Source organism: Phyllobates terribilis, unplaced genomic scaffold (assembly GCF_046119375.1).
Source record: "Phyllobates terribilis strain yellow unplaced genomic scaffold, ASM4611937v1 Scaffold_11__3_contigs__length_659146591, whole genome shotgun sequence".
In the NCBI taxonomy this organism is placed as follows: Eukaryota; Metazoa; Chordata; class Amphibia; order Anura; family Dendrobatidae; genus Phyllobates; species Phyllobates terribilis.
The window spans coordinates 281643799-281668101 of NW_027362771.1; the positions used below are offsets into that span (position 1 = coordinate 281643799).

At 40.5% G+C, this 24303-nt stretch overlaps 1 protein-coding gene across 1 annotated transcript in view; it reads left to right on the forward strand.

Annotated features, from left to right (window-relative positions):
* The first annotated feature begins 907 nt into the window (after positions 1-907).
* PHYH (phytanoyl-CoA 2-hydroxylase) overlaps positions 908-24303 on the forward strand; it is a 46897-nt gene continuing 23501 nt past the window's right edge. Inside the window, exons 1-5 of the mRNA XM_073652375.1 lie at positions 908-1099; positions 11306-11361; positions 14785-14895; positions 15627-15795; positions 22008-22089. Coding sequence (XP_073508476.1) covers positions 1031-1099; positions 11306-11361; positions 14785-14895; positions 15627-15795; positions 22008-22089 — 487 coding nt within the window. The 5' untranslated portion in view covers positions 908-1030. The remainder of the gene's footprint in view (positions 1100-11305; positions 11362-14784; positions 14896-15626; positions 15796-22007; positions 22090-24303) is intronic.

The window sequence follows — 24303 nt, forward strand, 5'->3', positions numbered from 1 at the left end:
TTGTGGACTGGTCATTATCTGCGCCAGCCACTGCACAGCAACATCTATCACATCACCACTTCCTGCCCTGGAGCTAAGCTCTGCCTGTACAGAGCTCAACCAACTCTGCTGCGTCATCATCACCTCCAGAGGATCTACACCGCAGTGGCGGCCCCATATAGCCGCATACCACAGGTGGCGTCACAAATATTATATATATAAAAACTTCACGGACCGGGTCACCACCACTGTGACATCCCCCCAGCATCGACCGGCACGGCTACCGAGTACCCCACGGCCCAGGGGGCGCGTTACGTGCTGTTCCTGCACCCTCCGTGCACTGTACACGTAGGGCAGATGGTGCGAAGAGTCGCCACTCTGTGTACGGCTGCTCCCGATTTCCTGCAGGACAAGGACGATGCTGTTTGGGATCAGACGCCGTACTCCTCTGCTCTCTGAAGTCTGCCAGCGACTTTCTCCATTCTCCCACTTGAAAACATGAACGTTTGGGCAAGTCTGGAGCATTCGGCTGCCAGCTATTGAGGCCTTAGGACCAGTTCGGGGCTAGTTTTCTACACCTAACATTGTGGGTTAATGATTCTGACAATTGATATCAGTTCCCACTGAATTAAAATAAATATATTTTCCATGCAGCACAAGCAAGCAGAGCTCCTGAAACTGGTGAACTGAAACAAATGACACCTGGCAGCTGTGCCCGTTTCTTTCTATACTGAATTAGTTCCAATGCACCTTCCACTGCCCCATCTAGTACCGGGGCAATGGTGTCTGCACCGCCAGGCGGCACTGGGCACGGTCGCTGCTGGCTGCGGGGCAGGTGTGTGCCTCATAGTGTGCTCGGGTGGCAGTACCCGGCCACATCCCAGGGCGCCTATCACCACACTGCGCTCTTCGCCCTTTGCCCGGGGCGGTGCAGGCTCCGGTCGGGAGGAGGAGGTTCCGGGAACGGAGGTTTATCAGGCCTGTAGTGAGGCCGCCCCGCTCTGCGACCTCCAGACCAGCAGTAGGTGACGAAGTGACGGACCGTAGAAGCATGCAGGCCCAGGGCTGTGGTATCAATCCCGGAGCAGGAGGCCGCCTGTCCGTCCTCCACAGACACCTCGTATCCTTCCTGTATATAGAGCAGAGAGGAAGAGTAGTGGGCTGGGCCCAGCCAGGGAGAGCCTGGCATAGGGGGTGCGGGCACACGGGCATCGACCGCCCACATCACTACTGAGATCTCACCCACATCATGGAAGAGGACATTACATTGTATAGGAAATTATTGATTTCCATGAAACATTGTCATGGCTTCTCCTTGTATGTGTCTGCCGTATATCTGTGTATACCATCATTATATACCTGTAATACAGCTGCCGTATATCTGTGTATACCATCGTTATATACCTGTAATACAGCTGCCATATATATCTGTGTATACCATCATTATATACCTGTAATACAGCTTCCGTATATCTGTGTATGCCATCGTTATATACCTGTAATACAGCTGCCGTATACCTGTGTATGCCATCGTTATATACCTGTAATACAGCTGCCGTATACCTGTGTATACCATCGTTATATACCTGTAATACAGCTGCCGTATATATCTGTGTATACCATCGTTATATACCTGTAATACAGCTGCCGTATATATCTGTGTATACCATCGTTATATACCTGTAATACAGCTGCCATATATATCTGTGTATACCATCGTTATATACCTGTAATACAGCTGCCATATATATCTGTGTATGCCATCGTTATATACCTGTAATACAGCTGCCGTATACCTGTGTATGCCATCGTTATATACCTGTAATACAGCTGCCATATATATCTGTGTATACCATCGTTATATACCTGTAATACAGCTGCCATATATATCTGTGTATACCATCGTTATATACCTGTAATACAGCTTCCGTATATCTGTGTATGCCATCATTATATACCTGTAATACAGCTGCCGTATATATCTGTGTATACCATCGTTATATACCTGTAATACAGCTGCCATATATATCTGTGTATACCATCGTTATATACCTGTAATACAGCTGCCATATATATCTGTGTATACCATCGTTATATACCTGTAATACAGCTTCCGTATATCTGTGTATACCATCGTTATATACCTGTAATACAGCTGCCGTATATATCTGTGTATACCATCGTTATATACCGGTAATACAGCTGCCATATATATCTGTGTATACCATCGTTATATACCGGTAATACAGCTGCCGTATATATCTGTGTATGCCATCGTTATATACCTGTAATACAGCTGCCGTACATATCTGTGTATGCCATCGTTATATAACGGTAATACAGCTGCCATATATATCTGTGTATACCATCGTTATATACCGGTAATACAGCTGCCGTATATATCTGTGTATACCATCGTTATGTACCTGTAATACAGCTGCCGTATATATCTGTGTATGCCATCGTTATATACCTGTAATACAGCTGCCGTATATATCTGTGTATGCCATCGTTATATACCTGTAATACAGCTGCCGTATATCTGTGTATACCATCGTTATGTACCTGTAATACAGCTGCCGTATATATCTGTGTATGCCATCGTTATATACCTGTAATACAGCTGCCGTATATATCTGTGTATGCCATCGTTGTATACCTGTAATACAGCTGCCATATATATCTGTGTATACCGTCGTTATATAGCTGTAATACAGCTGCCATATATATCTGTGTATACCATCGTTATATACCTGTAATACAGCTGCCATATATATCTGTGTATACCATCATTATATACCGGTAATACTGCTGCCGTATATATCTGTGTATGCCATCGTTATATACCTGTAATACAGCTGCCGTATACCTGTGTATGCCATCGTTATATACCTGTAATACAGCTGCCATATATATCTGTGTATACCATCATTATATACTGGTAATACTACAGCTGCCGTATATATCTGTGTATGCCATCGTTATATACCTGTAATACAGCTGCCATATATATCTGTGTATACCATCGTTATATACCTGTAATACAGCTGCCATATATATCTGTGTATACCATCGTTATATACCTGTAATACAGCTGCCGTATATATCTGTGTATGCCATCGTTATATACCTGTAATACAGCTGCCATATATATCTGTGTATACCATCGTTATATACCTGTAATACAGCTGCCATATATATCTGTGTATACCATCGTTATATACCTGTAATACAGCTGCCGTATATATCTGTGTATACCATCGTTATATACCTGTAATACAGCTGCCATATATATCTGTGTATACCATCGTTATATACCTGTAATACAGCTGCCGTATATATCTGTGTATGCCATCGTTATATACCTGTAATACAGCTGCCATATATATCTGTGTATACCATCGTTATATACCTGTAATACAGCTGCCGTATATATGTGTGTATACCATCGTTATATTCCTGTAATACAGCTGCCGTATATACCTGTGTATGCCATCGTTATATACCTGTAATACAGCTGCCATATATATCTGTGTATACCATCGTTATATACCTGTAATACAGCTGCCGTATATATCTGTGTATACCATCGTTATATACCTGTAATACAGCTGCCATATATATCTGTGTATACCATCGTTATATACCTGTAATACAGCTGCCATATATATCTGTGTATGCCATCGTTATATACCTGTAATACAGCTGCCATATATATCTGTGTATACCATCGTTATATACCTGTAATACAGCTGCCGTATATATCTGTGTATACCATCGTTATATACCTGTAATACAGCTGCCGTATATACCTGTGTATGCCATCGTTATATACCTGTAATACAGCTGCCATATATATCTGTGTATACCATCGTTATATACCTGTAATACAGCTGCCGTATATCTGTGTATACCATCGTTATGTACCTGTAATACAGCTGCCGTATATATCTGTGTATGCCATCGTTATATACCTGTAATACAGCTGCCATATATATCTGTGTATACCATCGTTATATACCTGTAATACAGCTGCCGTATATATCTGTGTATACCATCGTTATATACCTGTAATACAGCTGCCGTATATACCTGTGTATGCCATCGTTATATACCTGTAATACAGCTGCCGTATATATCTGTGTATACCATCGTTATATACCTGTAATACAGCTGCCGTATATCTGTGTATACCATCGTTATGTACCTGTAATACAGCTGCCGTATATATCTGTGTATACCATCGTTGTATACCTGTAATACAGCTGCCGTATATCTGTGTATACCATCGTTATATACCTGTAATACAGCTGCCGTATACCTGTGTATGCCATCGTTATATACCTGTAATACAGCTGCCGTATATATCTGTGTATGCCATCGTTATATACCTGTAATACAGCTGCCGTATATATCTGTGTATACCATCGTTATATACCTGTAATACAGCTGCCGTATATATCTGTGTATACCATCGTTATATACCTGTAATACAGCTGCCGTATATATCTGTGTATACCATCGTTATATACCTGTAATACAGCTGCCGTATATACCTGTGTATGCCATCGTTATATACCTGTAATACAGCTGCCGTATATATCTGTGTATACCATCGTTATATACCTGTAATACAGCTGCCGTATATCTGTGTATACCATCGTTATGTACCTGTAATACAGCTGCCGTATATATCTGTGTATACCATCGTTATATACCTGTAATACAGCTGCCGTATATATCTGTGTATGCCATCGTTATATACCTGTAATACAGCTGCCGTATATATCTGTGTATACCATCGTTGTATACCTGTAATACAGCTGCCGTATATCTGTGTATACCATCGTTATATACCTGTAATACAGCTGCCGTATACCTGTGTATGCCATCGTTATATACCTGTAATACAGCTGCCGTATATATCTGTGTATGCCATCGTTATATACCTGTAATACAGCTGCCGTATATATCTGTGTATACCATCGTTATATACCTGTAATACAGCTGCCATATATATCTGTGTATACCATCGTTATATACCTGTAATACAGCTGCCGTATACCTGTGTATGCCATCGTTATATACCTGTAATACAGCTGCCGTATATATCTGTGTATGCCATCGTTATATACCTGTAATACAGCTGCCGTATATATCTGTGTATGCCATCGTTATATACCTGTAATACAGCTGCCATATATATCTGTGTATACCATCGTTATATACCGGTAATACTGCTGCCGTATATATCTGTGTATGCCATCGTTATATACCTGTAATACAGCTGCCATATATATCTGTGTATACCATCATTATATACTGGTAATACTACAGCTGCCGTATATATTCCGCACCACTTTACAATTTACCAAACCATTGTTATATACCTGTAATATGGCTGCCGTTTGTCTGTGTATACCATCGTTATATACCTGTAATATAGATGCCGTATATCTGTGTATACCATCGTTATATACAGTGGGTACAGAAAGAAATTTTTCACTCTGTTTCATTGCAGCCATTTGGTAAATTCTAAAAAGTTCTTTTTTTTTAAAGTACACTCTGCACCCCATCTTGACTGAAAAAAAAACAAATGTAGACATTTTTGCAAATTTATTAAAAAAGAAAAATTGAAATATCACATGGTCATAAGTATTGAGACTCTTTGCTCAGACACTCATATTTAAGTCACATGCTGTCCATTTCCTTGTGATCCTCCTTGAGATGGTTCTACTCCTTCATTGGAGTCCAGCTGTGTTTAATTAAACTGATAGGACTTGATTTGGAAAGGCACACACCTGTCTATATAAAACCTCACAGCTCACAGTGCATGTCAGACCAAATGAGAATCATGAGCTTAACCTTGAGTAATGCAGAAATTCTTTTGTAACCTTGGCCAGATCTGTGCCTTGCCACAATTCTGTCTCTGAGCTCCTTGGGCAGTTTCTTTGAGCTCATGATTCTCATTTGGTCTGACATGCACTGTGATCTGTGAGGTCTTATATAGACAGGTGTGTGTGTTTCCAAATCAGGTCCTATCAGTTTAATGAAACACAGCTGGACTCCAATGAAGGAGTAGAACCATCTCAAGGAGGATCACAAGGAAATGGACAGCATGTGACTTAAATATGAGTGTCTGAGCAAAGAGTCTCAATACTTATGACCATGTGATATTTCAGTTTTTCTTTTTTAATAAATTTGCAAAAATTTCTACATTTTTGGGTTTTTTTCAGTCAAGATGGGGTGCAGAGTGTACTTTAATGAGAAAAAAAAGATCCTTCTCTCCCCCTACATCATCTCTCAGTAGACAGCTGGTAGGGCCCCACCTGTAATGTATATGTAGATTTAAAGGGCTTGTCCCCTTTCTGTAAATGTTTGTTCCTTAGCACAATTTGCTAGAAAAAAAAAACATGCTGTACTCCCTTTTCCCACGTCCACTGGTACTGCCCTTTTTCTGGGTCCACTGGCAAATCCTCCCCCACTGCCCCTTTCCCAGGTCCACTGGCAAGTCACCCCACTGCTTCCGGTCTCTGGCATTGTCTGCAGTGTGAACGTCATGTCCACAGCACAGCATCTTGTCTGTGAGCTCAGCGACCCTGAGTGGAGCCCTCCGTCTTCACTGCCAGAGCCGCAGAGCTCACTGATTAGAGCCGCAGAGCTCACTGATTAGAGCCGCAGAGCTCACGGATTACAGCTGCTCTGTTCTCATGAGGTTAGTACTGTAGACGATGCCAGACACCAGGAGCAGCAGTGGAGACTAGCCAGTGGACCTGGGTAAGGTAATTACAACGTGGTTTGTTTTTTATAGCAGACTGCACTCAAGGATGATATTGAACTGAAAGGGAACAAGTGTTGGATATTTTCTGCATGTAAATTGACCAGCCATGTGGATTTTCTAATGTGCAGCATGTCCCTTCATTGCAGACTTCACTCTTGCAATACATAGTGTGACATCTTTAAAAAAGCAAAATTTGAGCTTGGTTTAAGTTGGTATGCGTGCAGTACATAAATGCATATTTCACAATGGCCATGAATCAGAAAAACTTACATGAAGCAAAATGAACATAAACCCTGCTGTAAGGCTGCATGCCCACTATGCGTTTTTCAAGCGTTTCTGCCGCGGAATTTCCGCAGCGAAAACGCTTGGTAAAACGTGCCCCATGGTCCCCAATGATAATCTGCATGTTCTGTGCACATTTCCGCTGCAGATTATCATTGCGGAGCAATTCGCAGCATGTCCATTAATTTTGCGGACACGCAGCGTAATCGCCGCCATTGACTTACATTGGACCGCGTGACATCCGCATCACTGCATCTGCACATGCAGATATCACACTGTTCAATTTGCGGATGGTACCCAGGTCTGGAGGAGAGGAGACTCTCCTCCGGGCCCGGGTACCATAGTACCTGTAAAAAAAAGAATTTAAAATAAAAAATAAAGATTATACTCACCTTCCGATGTCCCCCAGTCTCCATAGCGATGCGTGCGGTGTGTTAGGCGGCTCGCGGTGGTGTGAGGACCTGACATGACGTCATTGAGTCATGTGACAGGTCACGCGACCGCTGTCGTCACATGACTCAGTGACGTCATCGCAGGTCCTTCACACCACTGCGAGACACCGGGGAGACCGAACGGAGCGGAGAAGGAGACCAGGGGCCATCGGAAGGTAAGTAAAATCTTTATTTTTTACCATTCTTATTCTTTTTTTTAAACTATTACTTGGTCACACTATATAAATCCATGCCGGTTGCATGGATTTATATAGTGTGACCAAGTTGTCAAGCACTTTTCCAAGTGATACTAAAATCGCTTGGAAAGCGCTTGACAAACCCGCATGCAGAAATGCATGCAAAAACACTAGACAAACACTTCTACCTGGCGGGAAAAACACATGTAAAATCCGCATGCGTTTTTCCAGCCAGGGAGAAGCGTAAAAAATATGCAGCATTTCTGCATCGTGGGCACTTAGACTAAATAAATAAAAAGCAAAACTGCATTTAAATAAAATAGAGTTCTCAGTAACACTGTTTTTGATCAAAAATAGTATGAAAGCTATCCCACCAGCGACAAGGTGAACCCTCTCGGGATAGTCTTTGTCTAATATTAAAAACCTTACCATGTGTCAAAGTTGGCCTCTGTGTGAATAAGGGCAAACAAAGCACAGTTTGTCTTTTTGCTCTGCAACAACTTCTGTTAGGAGGTGGCCCATTTTGTCCCAGTCCTTAGTTCTTTTAGGGACCCCTCCCTTTATTCTATAGGTCTCCGTTCAGACTAGCCGAGGACGAAGGCAGGTCTGTTCACAAGCAACAGACAGCCCGCTACATTGTAGGGATTCAGCTTAGTCTTACTCTAGGGACAGCTTTCCCTATCTCTCCTTAATTTTTGTTGCAGATCATAACAGGCACACCCTGGTTTGCACAGAATGCAAAAAATACAAAGAAAAAACAATAAATTTGAGCTTGGTTTAAGTTGGTATACATGCAGCACATAAATGCATATTTCACAATTGCTATGAATCAGAAAAACCTACACAGTGTGACGTCTGCTGCAATTCTTGGTCTGCGGCAAAAACTATATATTAAACTTGCGAACTTAGCCACAAACAAATCCGCCTCCTGTGCTCTGAAGATAAAATCAGAGGTTTCTGTGGATATTATACAATTGCTTAAATCTAAGCATGTACAATATGTAAAAATGTCTTGCTCAGGTGCCGATTTCAAGGACCTGGGCTGAGTTGCCAACCGTCCAGAAATTCCAGGACTGTCTGTAAAAATAGGGCAGTTTTTTGCCCGGTCTGTAAAAATAAATTTAAGGCGTCCGTGATTTTTTTGAAGCTGAAGAAACTCCTAGATTATTGTGAGTGTAATTATAATTTTACAGTATATAGGGAATGTAGCTGATTTCTCCATATCAGGATTATGGGCTGTAGACATGTATCCCTTATAATCATAATGATTTATTATGGTTTTCCAATGTGTGACACTGTGGCTATGTGTTGAGAACTGCAAAGGCATTATACTGTACTGGGGTTTTATGCACAGTGAAAGGCTAGGGAGGGATCATACTATGTGGGGTAATGTCCAGTGGGGGCATCATACTGGGTGTGGGGGGAAATCTACTGTGGAGGCATCATCGTGTGTGTATGGGGGGTTATCTACTGTGGGGGGGAAATTACTGTGGATGCATTATACTGTGTGTGTGGGAAATCTGTGGGGGCATCATACTGTGTGTGGGGGGGATCTGTGGGGGCATCATACTGTGTGTGGAGTTGTGATCTACTGTTGGGGCATCATACTGTGTGTATGGGGGTGTTATCTACTGTGGAGGCATTATACTGTGTGGGTGGGAGGGAATTACTGTTGGGGCATCATACTTTGTGTATGGGGGTGTTATCTACTGTGGAGGCATTATACTGTGTGGGTGGGAGGGAATTACTGTTGGGGCATCATACTGTGTGTATGGGGGTGTTATCTACTGTGGGGGCATCAAGCTGTGTGGGGCACTGTGGGAACAACATACTCCATGGTGGGCTTTGTGGTGACCTCTTAATGTGTGGTAGACACTATTGAGGCCAAGAAAGAGGTACCATACTGCATGGGCTCCAATTTTTTGTATGGACATGTGTAAAGTACCGGTCGAGTTTAGGAAAGTAGTTTAGTCTAAACTAAAAAAAAATTGTGTGTCGCTGTATGTTTCCCCCTTTCCTATATTTTATGGTTGTGAGGTATGCTCTTCCCCTCTTCCTTCTGTATAGTAGCTATCTAAAGAGTGAAGATTGGTGTGAACAACCACAGCCATAGACTATTTTGTGGGTCATTTTTGTTCTTGCTTCCCATTCATGCATGACCATGAAACCAAATAGAACATTAAGTACTTAAAGTAAATACACCCAATAGCTTGTTTCTGGAAAGCAGTTAGCATTTTACCTTCAGGAGCGCTCTAGTAACCTTCTTTTATTACTGTTACGTTACGAAAGGTGAAAATTATGAACTTCAGTCCGTTAATGTTCGTTCGCACTTTACACAGCTAAGGTCACTGCCATTCCTTCCATGTACAGACCGATCCTGATTTATGTTCTTGATCAGATACAGTATGTGACCTTACGAACACCACTTGTAGCTCGCCTGTTGTGTTGTTTTCTCGCTTTCTTATTTCTAGGAAGTTCTCTACGTTTAGATTAGGTTGGCTTATGCACGCTTTGCCATTTGTCAAATATTTTATTAGCCAACTGACATGTAAAGACTTAAAGATTTAGGTGTGCTAAAAATTTATTTTTGCTGTGTGTTAATGCGTTTAAAAAGGTTTTTACCCTGAAAAACTAACTTGTATGCACTGTTTTATCTATCACGATAACGGAACAAATCATTTAATTCTGTATGTTATTGATGCTTATAAGGTACTTTTATATGACCATTTGTAACAGGGAACTTGTCATTAGATTTGTTCTGTCTGAACCACAGTCTTCATGAATCAGAGCTTGGTTGTGTGATTGCAGCCATGTATGCTCTGAAATTCTGCATTGTTTCAGAGAAAACATAGTTTGAAAAGCCTGCTGGGAACCATAGGGAAAAACCTGACTAGTCTGGCATGGCCTCTTGTCCCAGATGTCTACCTATGTACAAATATGGATCCAAAAAAGATGCAAATAGATGTCCGGTTTTTGCGAGGGCGCTCATCATCCAAGTTGACAGTGAGTGGAATATGAAGTGTAAGTAATTTAATATTTGTTTATTGATATAAGCAAGCAATGCGTTTCAAGCTTGGCAGGAGGTCTTCATCAGGCTCATAGGAGAAATCTCATACATGACACTAATTAAAACTCAAACTGGAAATTAACATAATCACTGATCGTGAATACTACTTTAAACTTAATGAAATGATTACAAAAGAAAAACTTACATCACACTAAATAAGATGACCCTCATTTCGTTATTTCTTTTTTTAAGAAAGCTTCACTGAAGACTCTTGTTTCCAATGTTTTACCACATTTCTAGAAAAAAACAGCAGCAATCTTTGTTTAAACTACCTGCTGCGCTGAGTCTAAAGAATTATTACTTTCTAAAAAAAAATAAGGAAGGAGCAGTAAGTAGGCTTTTCTAACTATGTCTTCTCTGAAACACCAGAGTGTTTTAGAGTAAAACTTCCATGGCTGCAATTGCCCAGCCCGGCTCTGATTCCCACTGCCCATGGTTTGGACAGCATGAGTTTAATCCAGGTTCCCTTTAATCCTGCACCTGTCAGGATTCCTTTGTTATGACATTAACAAGATCTAAGTGTACATGAACAGATAAGGAATTGTTTTTGCCTTAAATAGAATTTCAGATAGCAGTTCCTGTGTCAGGACAGGTTACAACAGCCACCCATTCACCAACCTTTAAGTAAGTTTATTTTATTTTTAACCTTCAATCTATTAAGAATATAAAGAAAAGAAAAAATGCCAGACAGGGAATGCATATAAAATATAATAAATATTTATATAAAAGCCATTAAAAACAGATATGAAATAAAAGAGATCCAAACAGACAAAAAATAAATAAAACAAAAAGGAAAGTATGTATGCAATTGATGGCTGCATTAATGAGGATCTATGAATGCATATAAAGTAATAGATCAAGGGACATAGCCAAATTAATTTCAAAGCAAGTGCAACATAAAAATAAATATACATTAAGCCTTATGAGCTGCAAGTAATAACTTGTACATAGTTGGTAAGTCAGCTAGCTGAAAGATGTGAAAAATATATAAGCAAATGCACAGGCGTCAGAAATTAAGGAAATTATATGTTACTAAGTAGAGGCTAAATTGGCAGTGTATATATAAAAAAAAATTAGGCTTCATGTATAATTTATTTTTATGTTGCACTTTATTTGAAACCAATTTGGCTATGTCCCATGATCTATTACTTTATATGCATTCATAGATCCTTATCATTGCAGCCGTCATTTGCATCCATACCGTCCTTTTTGTTTTATTTATTTTTTTGTCTGTTTGGATATCTTTTATTCAATGTATGTTTTTAATGCATTTTCAATAAAGATTTATTATATTTTATATGTATTCACTGTCTGGCATTTTTTCTTCATATTCCATTTGCGTTAATTTAATGCCTTAGGAAAGTATATTTTGCTGCTTGTTTGCTATAGGTTTACTTCACTGTAATAAGGAAAGAAATTAGATATAAGAATACAAGCAGGATATGCTTATGCCATAAATGTCTGATCGATGCAGTACGACTTGCATCTATCTCAAGAAAAGGACCCTGGCACACACAACGGATCTCTCCATTCTTTTCTATGTGCCCTGAACATTGCCAACCTTCTTAATTTATGTGTACATATATACAGTAGTTTATGTGCATGGGGTTATATATATGTACATGTACAGTACAGACCAAAAGTTTGGACACACCTCATTTTAAAAAAATTTCTGTATTTTCATGACTCTGAAAATTGTACATTCACACTGAAGGCATCAAAACTATGAATTAACACATGTGGAATTATATACTTAACAAAAAAGTGTGAAACAACTGAAAATATGTCTTATATTCTAGGTTCTTCAAAGTAGCCACCTTTTGCTTTGATGACTGCTTTGCACACTCTTGGCATTCTCTTGATGAGCTTCAAGAGGTAGTCACCGGAAATGGTCTTCCAACAATCTTGAAGGAGTCCCCAGAGATGCTTAGCACTTGTTGGCCCTTTTGCCTTCACTCTGCGGTCCAGCTCACCCCAAACCATCTCGATTTGGTTCAGGTCTGGTGACTGTGGAGGCCAGGTCATCTGGCATAGCACCCCATAACTCTCTTTCTTGGTCAAATAGCCCTTACACAGCCTGGAGGTGTGTTTGGGGTCATTGTCCTGTTGAAAAATAAATGATGGTCCAACTAAACGCAAACCGGATGAAATAGCATGCCGCTGCAAGATGCTATAGTAGCCATGCTGGTTCAGTATGCCTTCAATTTTTAATAAATCCCCAACAGTGTCACCAGAAAAGCACCCCCACACCATCACACCTCCTCCTCCATGCTTCACGGTGGGAACCAGGCATGTAGAGTCCATTCGTTCACCTTTTCTGCGTTGCACAAAGACACGGTGGTTGGAACCAAAGATCTGAAATTTGGACTCATCAGACCAAAGCACAGATTTCCACTGGTCTAATGTCCATTCCTTGTGTTCTTTAGCCCAAACAAGTCTCTTCTGCTTGTTGCCTGTCCTTAGCAGTGGTTTCCTAGCAGCTATTTTACCATGAAGCCCTGTTGCACAAAGTCTCCTCTTAACAGTTGTTGTAGAGATGTGTCTGCTGCTAGAACTCTGTGTGGCATTGACCTCGTCTCTAATCTGAGCTGCTGTTAACCTGCAATTTCTGAGGCTGGTGACTCGGATAAACTTATCCTCAGAAGCGGAGGTGACTCTTGGTCTTGCTTTCTGGGGCGGTCCTCATGTGAGCCAGTTTCTTTGTTGCGCTTGATGGTTTTTGCAACTGCACTTGAGGACACTTTCTAAGTTTGCCAAATTTTTCGGACTGACCTTCATTTCTTAAAGTAATGATGGCCACTCATTTTTCTTTACTTAGCTGCTTTTTTCTTGCCATAACACAAATTCTAACAGTCTATTCAGTAGGACTATCAGCTGTGTATCCACCTAACTTCTGCAAAACACAACTGGTGGTCCCAACCCCATTTATAAGGCAAGAAATCCCACTTATTAAACCTGACAGGGCACACCTGTGAAGTGAAAACCATTTCCGGTGACTACCTCTTGAAGCTCATCAAGAGAATGCCAAGAGTGTGCAAAGCAGTCATCATGTGTTCATTCATAGTTTTGATAGTGTGAATGTACAATTTTCATAGTCATAAAAATACAGAAAAATCTTTAAATGAGAAGGTGTGTCCAAACTTTTGGTCTGTACTGTAGCTCAGTACCTGTCCATCTTAAGGGATCATATACGAAAGGTTGGCCAATCCGACTGATATGCACATTTACTGTGTATGGGGGCCTCCTCATATCGACAGATGATGTTTGGAAAGATTAGGCTGTTTTCACACTTAAGGCATTCATGGTCCGAGTGCAGACCACGATGTCCGGACTTGAAATCAACATCCTCTCAGGAATTTATATTGCTATTCAGTTGGGTGTCATAAGACCCGTGCTGGTTCAGGCATCCCTATCTGTACTGAGACCATTGAATGTCGAGAGTGTGTAACCGGCCTAAGGTTTGGGCAGTGGGAATTCAAATACCCGATCTTTTCTCTGGGAGCGTCTTTTTCTCCTCTCCCCGGTTAAAACACATGATTCTTAGCAGTGGGTTCATGTGTATAGGAGAGCGATAGCTGTCAGCAGATCAGGCGTCCAGACAGCAGCTATCACATGTGCCTGACAAGCTTTGTTTTTTAGTGCAGACTGACGTTATGGAGTAAGGGAAGAAATGGAAAAAATAGAAATGACTGAATGCAATTGATATATGCTAAAAATAGAATAGCTGGGACTTTATAGATCAAGATATCACGTATCATGTAGGTGACAGGTTATTCTGGTGAAGACTACGTCATTGATATTATGTATGGTGCTACAAGATAGGGAGAAGCACTGATGACTAATTACAGTGCTGGAGCAGCAGAAACATCCATATATTGCCCGTCAGACAAAGTGCAGGCATGTAGTATCATTTCTTCTGTTGCCAAACACAATAACAGAAGTATAAAGATTATCATAAATCACCTGTTATATTTCCTTTTTTTCCTTTTTGCAATCTGTTTCAAAAACATCTGATGTTGACTTTGCTTTTGTGCTTATTCCCAACAGATATACCTTGAACAATGATCTCCTGACCCAGGATCAGAGACAGTTCTATGAAGACAATGGATTCCTTGTTATTAAAAACCTGGTGTCACACGAGGACTTGGATGACTTTAGGTACAACGTGATTGACTCTTTAGCAGATTTCTCCTTTAGTTAAATGATTTCTGTTGTTTCATCAAACTTTGCATAGTACAAGCGAATATAAAAACCTTTGTAATACACGGATCTTGTAGAAATCAGATTATTTCTCCATTGATGAGCATCTTCTTCTACTCATCCCCTGCCTTGAGTTCATGATTCACTCTAAAATATAAAAACAAAACTGTTAAAATCTGTCTTGATCAAAGCAAGGCAGACTGAAAGCTTACTCAAGTATCTGTATACAGCTCATCTATGGAGGGGAAGGAGAGGCACTGAGAGAGACACAGACGGTGCAGCAGCTTCTAGCAAACTATTTTCCTCACTCCAGTGCTAGATTCACAGCTACACAGCTCAGTACTGTTGTATAATGTTTTCCATTCTACTGCTGCTTCTGTGTTCTGCACAGAGAAGTAAGAGCAGAAAACCCTTATGACTTCATGCACTGTGTCTGGGAGATGACATTGCAGTCTCCACCCACTAACTCAGAGACAACTGAAAATTAGAGCGAGAGCCTCCAGAGGGATGAATACTAGTCATATAATGGTAAGAAATAGTATTATTCCTCATGTGCATACATGAAAGCTTTTTTTTTCTGAAAATTAACGTGAAATGACAGGCACGCTTTAAGGCAATATATTAGAACTTGATAGACAGTCTTTACATCTGTTTTTCCATTATTGAATGGAGATCACTATTCTTTCCAGAGGAGTCTTTGAGAAAGTTTGCAAAAAAGAACTGACCGCACCTGGAATGATTGCCATGCGAGATGTGGCCATTTTGAACTCCGAGTATGTTCCAGATCAAAAAGCTATTACAAAAGTTCAGGACTTCCAGGAGCTTCCTGAACTATTCCGATACTGCAGCCTGCCACAGGTATTTAGAGATGTCAATTACATCCTCAGGTTTTTTTTCATGTTTAAGATGTATTATTACTTGTAAATGTACTTTTCATGCCTCGCCTCACCTGAAGACTACTTCAAATAACGTAATGGCAACCTAAATTATTATAATTTGATTATTAAAGGGAACCTGTCACATTGAACATGGGAACATGGTGTCTGTCCTGCAGGCAACATGCTATATACCTGGAGTGGATAAGCAGATTGCTGTATGAAGCCCGATTCATTATTGCATTTGTGCCTACTCTAGTCTAGTTTTTGGTGTTTTTCATTTGCGCCTTATTGGGTTTTTTTTATTGCACTTTCTTTTAAAGTATATTTTATGTGTGTTAACCTGTTTGATTTGTTTGGGGTGTTTTTGTATTTTTTTGTTCTTTTATTTATGTTTATCATTGTGGGCGAATCAGGGGATTCCAAATGTTTTTGGCTGATTTTTCAATTGTGACTCATTAAAGTTGCAAATTTTTAGCACAAATGTACGCCACTTTCCCCCCGGAGTGATTTTTATGAACAGCAGAAATTTTAGCAGAATATGTGACTTTTTGCTATAAGAAAATCTTTAAAAAAAAAAAGTTAAATTTGTGAACCACATGCACGATTTTGAAGAATTTGGTGCAAAAATCTCAATGAATACCACAAGACAAAAGAAAGGAAAAGCGACAAAAAAAGCAAATGATGACTCTGGCCCTTAGTGTTTATATAGGGTATGGTAAAAGATTCCATTTATCCTGCATTGTATTTATTGAAATCCCTGTTTATTCTGGGTTTAGTAAAACCAAAGAAATAGACTGTCACACAGAATCATTTGTGATCCCCTGCTGTCCTGTCTGTATAGATTTTTGCGTCCTCCCCTGGCCAGGAGATGTGGTATGATCAGACCATGTTCCTGCATGGTCAGTCACAGCCATAAGGCTATGTGCCCACGATGCAGAAATGCTCAGGATTTTTTCCTGAGCGTTATTGCATCTCCCTGGCAGAAAAAACGCATGCGGATTGTACATGCGGATTGTACATTGTTTTCCTGCCAGGGACATGCGGAAGTGAAGCGTTCTTCACTTGCATGTCCGCATGCGGGTTGTCAAGCGCTTTGCAAGCGATTTTAGCATCACTTGGAAAGTGCTTGACAACTTGGTCACACTATATAAATCCATGCAACCGGCATGGATTTATATAGTGTGACCGAGAGAAAGTAAAAAAATAAATATATACTTACACTCCGATGGCCCGTGCTGTCTTGCTTCGCACGGTCCCGGCAGCGGTAGAGTGAAGGACCTGCCAACGTCAGCGTCGCGTGACCTGTCACATGACTCTGACGTCAGCACAGGTCCTTCATTCCATCGCGAAGTGCCAGGAAGCAAGGAGGAGCGCAGCGCCAGAAGGTAAGTATATATTTATTTTTTATTTTATTCTTTTTTTACAGCTTTTTTAATGGTACCTGGGTGTGGAGGAGAGTCTCCTGTCCTCCACACCCGGGTACCATCCGCACATTAGAACGCGCCAATTACGCAAGTACAGATGCAGTCTTGCTGAATTGGCACGTTCTAATGCAAATCAATGGCGGCGAAAACGCAGCACTTCCACAAAATAATTGGTAGTGCTGCTTTTTTTTACGCAATGATAATCCGCAGCGGAAATTTCCGCAGCATGTGCACAGCACATGCGGATTGTCATTGGGGGACATGGCAGGCCTTCTACCATGCGTTTTTTAAGCATTTCTGCAGCGTTTTTGCCGCTGCAGAAAAGCTTAAAAAACGCATCATGGGCACACAGCCATTACACAGTACATAGCAGGGGCACATTTATAACATTATCTCAGCACAAGAACATTTTTTTTAACACATCCAATTTCGGAACTTATTTTTATTTCAAGATCTGTTGATTTAAAATGTACTTGTTTATGGGACAACCCCTTTAAGTTTAATATAAAGAGGTCTCTAATGGGTAAGATTGCAAAGTGCTTGTAAAAACTAGTAATTTTGTAATTTGCCTCCAATTTCAAATCTTTAAGAATGGAGGGCTTTTTAATTTTATAATGTACAGCTCATTGTGTCGGTTACTCGCCACAATGCAGTTCCAGCCTGGCCAATTACCTAAGTAAGGAGTGCACGCTGTTTGTAGGCTCTATTCTTTAAAAGCAGCCTCTGTGCTCTGAAGCTGGACAGATCATGGATCCAGCCTGTTTGTCTCCTCTGCTTTTCACATCTTGCAAAGGCTGAACTACCTCAGCTAGTTGCCTGGAAGAATGCTCAGTTAGGTACAGTGGTGCAGTCATGCAGCTGGACCAAACTGTCAATCTTCCGTAATGTGCCACCTTCTGGCAAACAACAAGCCAAGAGGCGGCGTGCTTCCAAAGAAATAACATTAGAACAATCCTTGTAAGAGCTGTCGTAACCTAACTGTATTTTAAATACTATTAAAAAGATATGTCTGTGCCATCTTGACACCCTTTCTGAAGAAGCATAAGGTCGAAACGCGCGTCAGAGGGTTCGTTCTGGTAAACTATGAAGTGTGTATTTGTCTGTGAAATCCCTTTTCTTGTCTTTCATGTCTATACACTGTGTTCCAAATTATTATGCAAATAATATTTTCTCAGATTTTCCCAAATTACCTATATGAATTGCAGTCATTGTAATTTTCCAGTCAAATAACTATTAGAGTACAATTGAAAGGTTTTTGTACAAACTGCCTATGATAACAGTATATTTAAAAAAAAAATAAAAAACTCAAACTGCACTCAAAATGCATGTTCCAAATTATTATGCACAGCAGAGTTTTCAACCTTTTCATTTTAATAAAAAACAAAAAAATGGTCATTTTTGAAATTATAAGCATTAGCAGGTTATTACAAACTGAAATCAAACAGTTTTCAACTCAAAACTTTATTCTAGGTGATGTTACATTTGCACATAGGACCGCTTGTTTGAAAGGAGCTTCTGAACTCTCTCGTCCATTGACTTTGTCAGGTTTTGGATGGTTTCTGCTTCAATTGTTTTGCATGAGGACAGAATACCCTCCCAGAGCTGTTGCTTAGATGTGAACTGCCTCCCGCCATCATAGACACTCCTTTTGATGATGCTCCAGAGGTTCTCAATGGGGTTGAGGTCAGGGGAGCATGGGTGCCACACCACAAGTTTGTCCCCTTTTATGCCCATAGCAGCCAGAGATGCAGATGTGTTATGTGCAGCATGAGACGGGGCATTATCATGCATGAAATGATCTCGATGGTCCGGATGGATGGAGTGGAGGATGGCTGGTTGATGGACACCCCATGCAAACACGGCTACGGCGCTAACAAGGAGGAGGTGGAGTAATGTTTTGGGCTGGAATCATGGGGAGAGAGATTGTCGGCCCTTTTAGGATCCCTGAAGGGGTAAAGATTAACTCCATAATGTATGTTGAGTTTCTCAAACAGCACTTCCTTCCATGGTTCAAGAAGAAGAACCGTGCATTCCGCAGCAAGATCATTTTCATGCATGATAATGCCCCGTCTCATGCTGCACATAACACATCTGCATCTCTGGCTGCTATGGGCATAAAAGGGGACAAACTTATGGTGTGGCACCCATGCTCCCCTGACCTCAACCCCATTGAGAACCTCTGGAGCATCATCAAAAGGAGTGTCTATGATGGCGGGAGGCAGTTCACATCTAAGCAACAGCTCTGGGAGGGTATTCTGTCCTCATGCAAAACAATTGAAGCAGAAACCATCCAAAACCTGACAAATTCAATGGACGAGAGAGTTCAGAAGCTCCTTTCGAACAAGCGGTCCTATGTGCAAATGTAACATCACCTAGAATAAAGTTTTGAGTTGAAAACTGTTTGATTTCAGTTTGTAATAACCTGCTAATGCTTATAATTTCAAAAATGACCATTTTTTTGTTCTTTAATAAAATGAAAAGGTTGAAAACTCTGCTGTGCATAATAATTTGGAACATGCATTTTTAGTGCAGTTTGAGTTTTTTATTTTTTTAAAAATATACTGTTATCATAGGCAGTTTGTACAAAAACCTTTCAATTGTACTCTAAGAGTTATTTGACTGGAAAATTACAATGACTGCAATTCATATAGGTAATTTGGGAAAATCTGAGAAAATATTATTTGCATAATAATTTGGAACACAGTGTAATGTCATGTGTTGATTTTTGGACAGCTGCGTGCCAGGACCTGTGTCTGTTCCATATTAAAGGATAGCGTTGGAATCCATAAGCACTAGCACTTTACTTATTTAATGGAGCAGAGACATGTCATGACACTTGGTTGTCATTCCTATTTCAATTGTGTTCATGTATTTACCCACCCAGCACAGTATTGGCATATTAAAACCATTTCAATACAGTTTTGTTTAAAGCGCACCTGTCCGCAGGATTGTGCTTAGTAAACCACATACACTGTCAGGTGGGCGCCGTTACACTGAGTAAAATTATACCTTTGTTGATGAAATCCGTCCAGTGGTTCTTTTCTAATCTTTATTTTCAGTTCCGCGATAATGATATTCTCGTGCTTTGGGGTGGGCCTTTGGGAGGGGCTGTAGCTGGTGCTCTCATTATGTATGCCTATCTGTGGCCTCTGACAGGTCACTGAGCTTTCAGTGACCTGCCTACTATTTTAAATACTGCCTTTGTAATTTCTGTGCCAAAGAGAAATTTACATGCCCCAAAATGGCCCGCTGCCTGCGCATGCGCTGTGGCATCTTTCGGTTACCGAGAGATGCTACTGCGCACGCGCAGGCGACATTTTGCTTTTGGAAAAATAATTTGGGTGCAGCAAAATGGTGCCCGCACGTGCGCAGTAGCATCTCTCGACAACTGGAAGATGCGGTGGCCATTTTGGGGCATGTAAATGTAAATTTCACTTTGGGAGAGAAATTACAAAGGCAGCGTATGGGGTTTACGAAGCAAAATCCTGCTGACAGGTGCGCTTTAAGAGCTCTGTGTTTGAAATTGTAACACCAATACACCACTAGGTGGAGACATTGTATTGTCTATGTCTAAGGCCACTACCATTAGTTATTTATTTGAATATTGGTATATTTTTCTCCATGTGGGTCTATTATATTATGTTCTCAGATTCATTTGTGTACATGAACTGTGAGTTATTCGAGTCGGCATCTATTTCATAAGACACAGATAATTTATTCATACTTACCTGATATTAGTCTCTGCAGTTTAACTTCTTTTACCTGTTTTATATGTTATGTATTGTTTGTTATTAATTTGTACTAATAAAGATTATCTAATTATTTTAATTTTGAATGGAAGTATCTTTTTTTGGCTTTATGATTTCTATATAACTCCCATATACTCATTGGACCTCTTTTTGGCTCACATGTTTTTATGCATGTTTGAGTCATCTGGTCTTTATTCCATATCAACGGTATGGCTCTGTGGCCAAAATTCTTCTAGGAAGACCATATCTGGCTAGAATTCTCTATAGTATAGTAGATAGGTGTAGCTGGATTTAACTGGTTGCTGCTGTCAGTTCTGAGCTAATTGCACTGCTGGACATCTTCCAATTTCAAAGGGAAGTAAGCATGATGTGCCTTTCATCTTCTGCACTAAGTTTCATTAGATGACCACTGTATCTACGTTGCTCATTTCTTTGAGCTTCTTCAAAAGAGCTTGAACAGCACATGTTTAAAACCTTCTCTGCTTTGAAATCTTTGCTTGGAAGGGACCTATTTGATGCAGTATAACTACCTTGTGTCTTGCTGTTGTCAGTCTGTCTTGCTATGGTGTATGACCTGTGACATGAAACTATATTTCTTCCACAACCACACCTTTTGTAGCAGAATTTGGCTGTTCCTCATCCACTTGTAAGCCTCCTACACAGCTGTTGTGTTTTAGTTAGTGACTGTCTTTCAACCTATATATGGAAATGATCATGATCACCTGTTTGGTGTAATTGGTTACTCATATACCTGAATGTAATTTTACAAAATATCTGACTTTGTGCAAGTGTACCTAGAATAATTAATGTTGTTTTAATGACAAAGGGTGGGTGTATACAAAATAATAATTTGGTTTAGATTTTCTCTTTTGTTCATTCACTTTGCATTTTGTTTAGTAATAAAAATAAACTATTGACACTTTTATTTATGAGAGCATTCTTCCTTTGCAGCATTCGTTCCACACCTGTTAAAATTTTTGCACAGTATTGTATGCTGACAACTTGTTCTTGTCTTTTAGATTCTGAAGTATGTGGAGTGTTTCCTTGGCCCTAACATCATGTCCATGCACACCATGCTGATCAATAAGCCTCCAGATGCAGGCAAGCAGCTTCTAAAACACTAATAAATTAATGCTACGATCCTAGCCGTAGCGGATGGGGAAAAAAACTAAAATATGTGTGTGTGTGTGTGTATGTGTATATATATATATATATATGTGTGTGTGTGTGTATATATATATATATATATATATATATATATATTTATTATGTACGTACATACAGTACAGACCAAAAGTTTGGACACACCTTCTCATTTAAAGATTTTTCTGTATTTTCATGACTATGAAAATTGTACATTCACACTGAAGGCATCAAAACTATGAATTAACACATGTGGAATTATATACTTAACAAAAAAGTGTGAAACAACTGAAATATGTCTTATATTCTAGGTTCTTCAAAGTAGCCACTTTTTGCTTTGATGACTGCTTTGCACACTCTTGGCATTCTCTTGATGAGCTTCAAGAGGTAGTCACCGGAAATGGTTTTCACTTCACAGGTGTGCCCTGTCAGGTTTAATAAGTGGGATTTCTTGCCTTATAAATGGGGTTGGGACCATCAGTTATGTTGTGCAGAAGTCTGGTGGATACAAAGCTGATAGTCCTACTGAATAGACTGTTAGAATTTGTATTATGGCAAGAAAAAAGCAGCTATGTAAAGAAAAACAAGTGGCCATCATTACTTTAAGAAATGAAGGTCAGTCAGTGCGAAAAATTGGGCTAACTTAGAAAGTGTCCTCAAGTGCAGTTGCAAAAACCATCAAGCGCTACAAAGAAATTGGCTCACATGAGGACCGCCCCAGGAAAGGAAGACCAAGAGTCACCTCTGCTTCTGAGGATAAGTTTATCCGAGTCACCAGCCTCAGAAATCGCAGATTAACAGCAGCTCAGATTAGGGACCAGGTCAATGCCACACAGAGTTCTAGCTGCAGACACATCTCTTCAACAACTGTTAAGAGGAGACTTTCTGTAGCAGGCCTTCATGGTAAAATAGCTGCTAGGAAACCACTGCTAAGGACAGGCAACAAGCAGAAGAGACTTGTTTGGGCTAAAGAACACAAGGAATGGACATTAGACCAGTAGAAATCTGTGCTTTGGTCTGATCAGTCCAAATTTGAGATCTTTGGTTCCAACCACCGTGTCTTTGTGCGACGGAGAAAAGGTGAACAGATGCATGGTTCCCACCGTGAAGCATGGAGGAGGAGGTGTGGGGGTGCTTTGCTGGTGATACTGTTGGGGATTTATTCAAAATTGAAGGCATACTGAACCAGCATGGCTACCACAGCATCTTGCAGCGGCATGCTATTCCATCTGTTTTGCGTTTAGTTGGACCATCATTTATTTTTCAACACGACAATGACCCCAAACACACCTCCAGGCTGTGTATGGGCTATTTGACCAAGAAGGAGAGTGATGGAGTGCTACGCCAGATGACCTGGCCTCCACAGTCACCAGACCTGAACCCAATCGAGATGGTTTGGGGATGAGCTGGACCGCAGAGTGAAGGCAAAAGGGCCAACAAGTGCTAAGCATCTCTGGGAACTTCTTCAAGATTGTTGGAAGACCATTTCCGGTGACTACCTCTTGAAGCTCATCAAGAGAATGCCAAGAGTGTGCAAAGCAGTCATCAAAGCAAAAGGTGGCTACTTTGAAGAACCTAGAATATAAGACATATTTTCAGTTGTTTCACACTTTTTTGTTAAGTATATAATTCCCCATGTGTTAATTCATAGTTTTGATGCCTTCAGTGTGAATGTACAATTTTCATAGTCATGAAAATACAGAAAAATATTTAAATGAGAAGGTGTGTCCAAACTTTTGGTCTGTACTGTATATATATATATATACTGTCTGCTGACTGTGGAGGCCAGGTCATCTGGCGTAGCACCCCATCACTCTCCTTCTTGGTCAAATAGCCCTTACACTGCTGGAGGTGTGTTTGGGGTCATTGTCCTGTTGAAAAATAAATGCTGGTCCAACTAAACGCAAACCGGATGGAATAGCATGCCGCTGCAAGATGCTGTGGTAGCCATGCTGGTTCAGTATGCCTTCAGTTTTGAATAAATCCTCAACAGTGTCACCAACAAAGCACCCCCACACCATCACACCTCCTCCTCCATGCTTCACGGTGGGAACCAGGCATGTAGAGTCCATACGTTCACCTTTTCTGCGTCGCACAAAGACACGATGGTTGGAACCAAAGATCTCAAATTTGGACTTATCAGACCAAAGCACAGATTTCCACTGGTCTAGT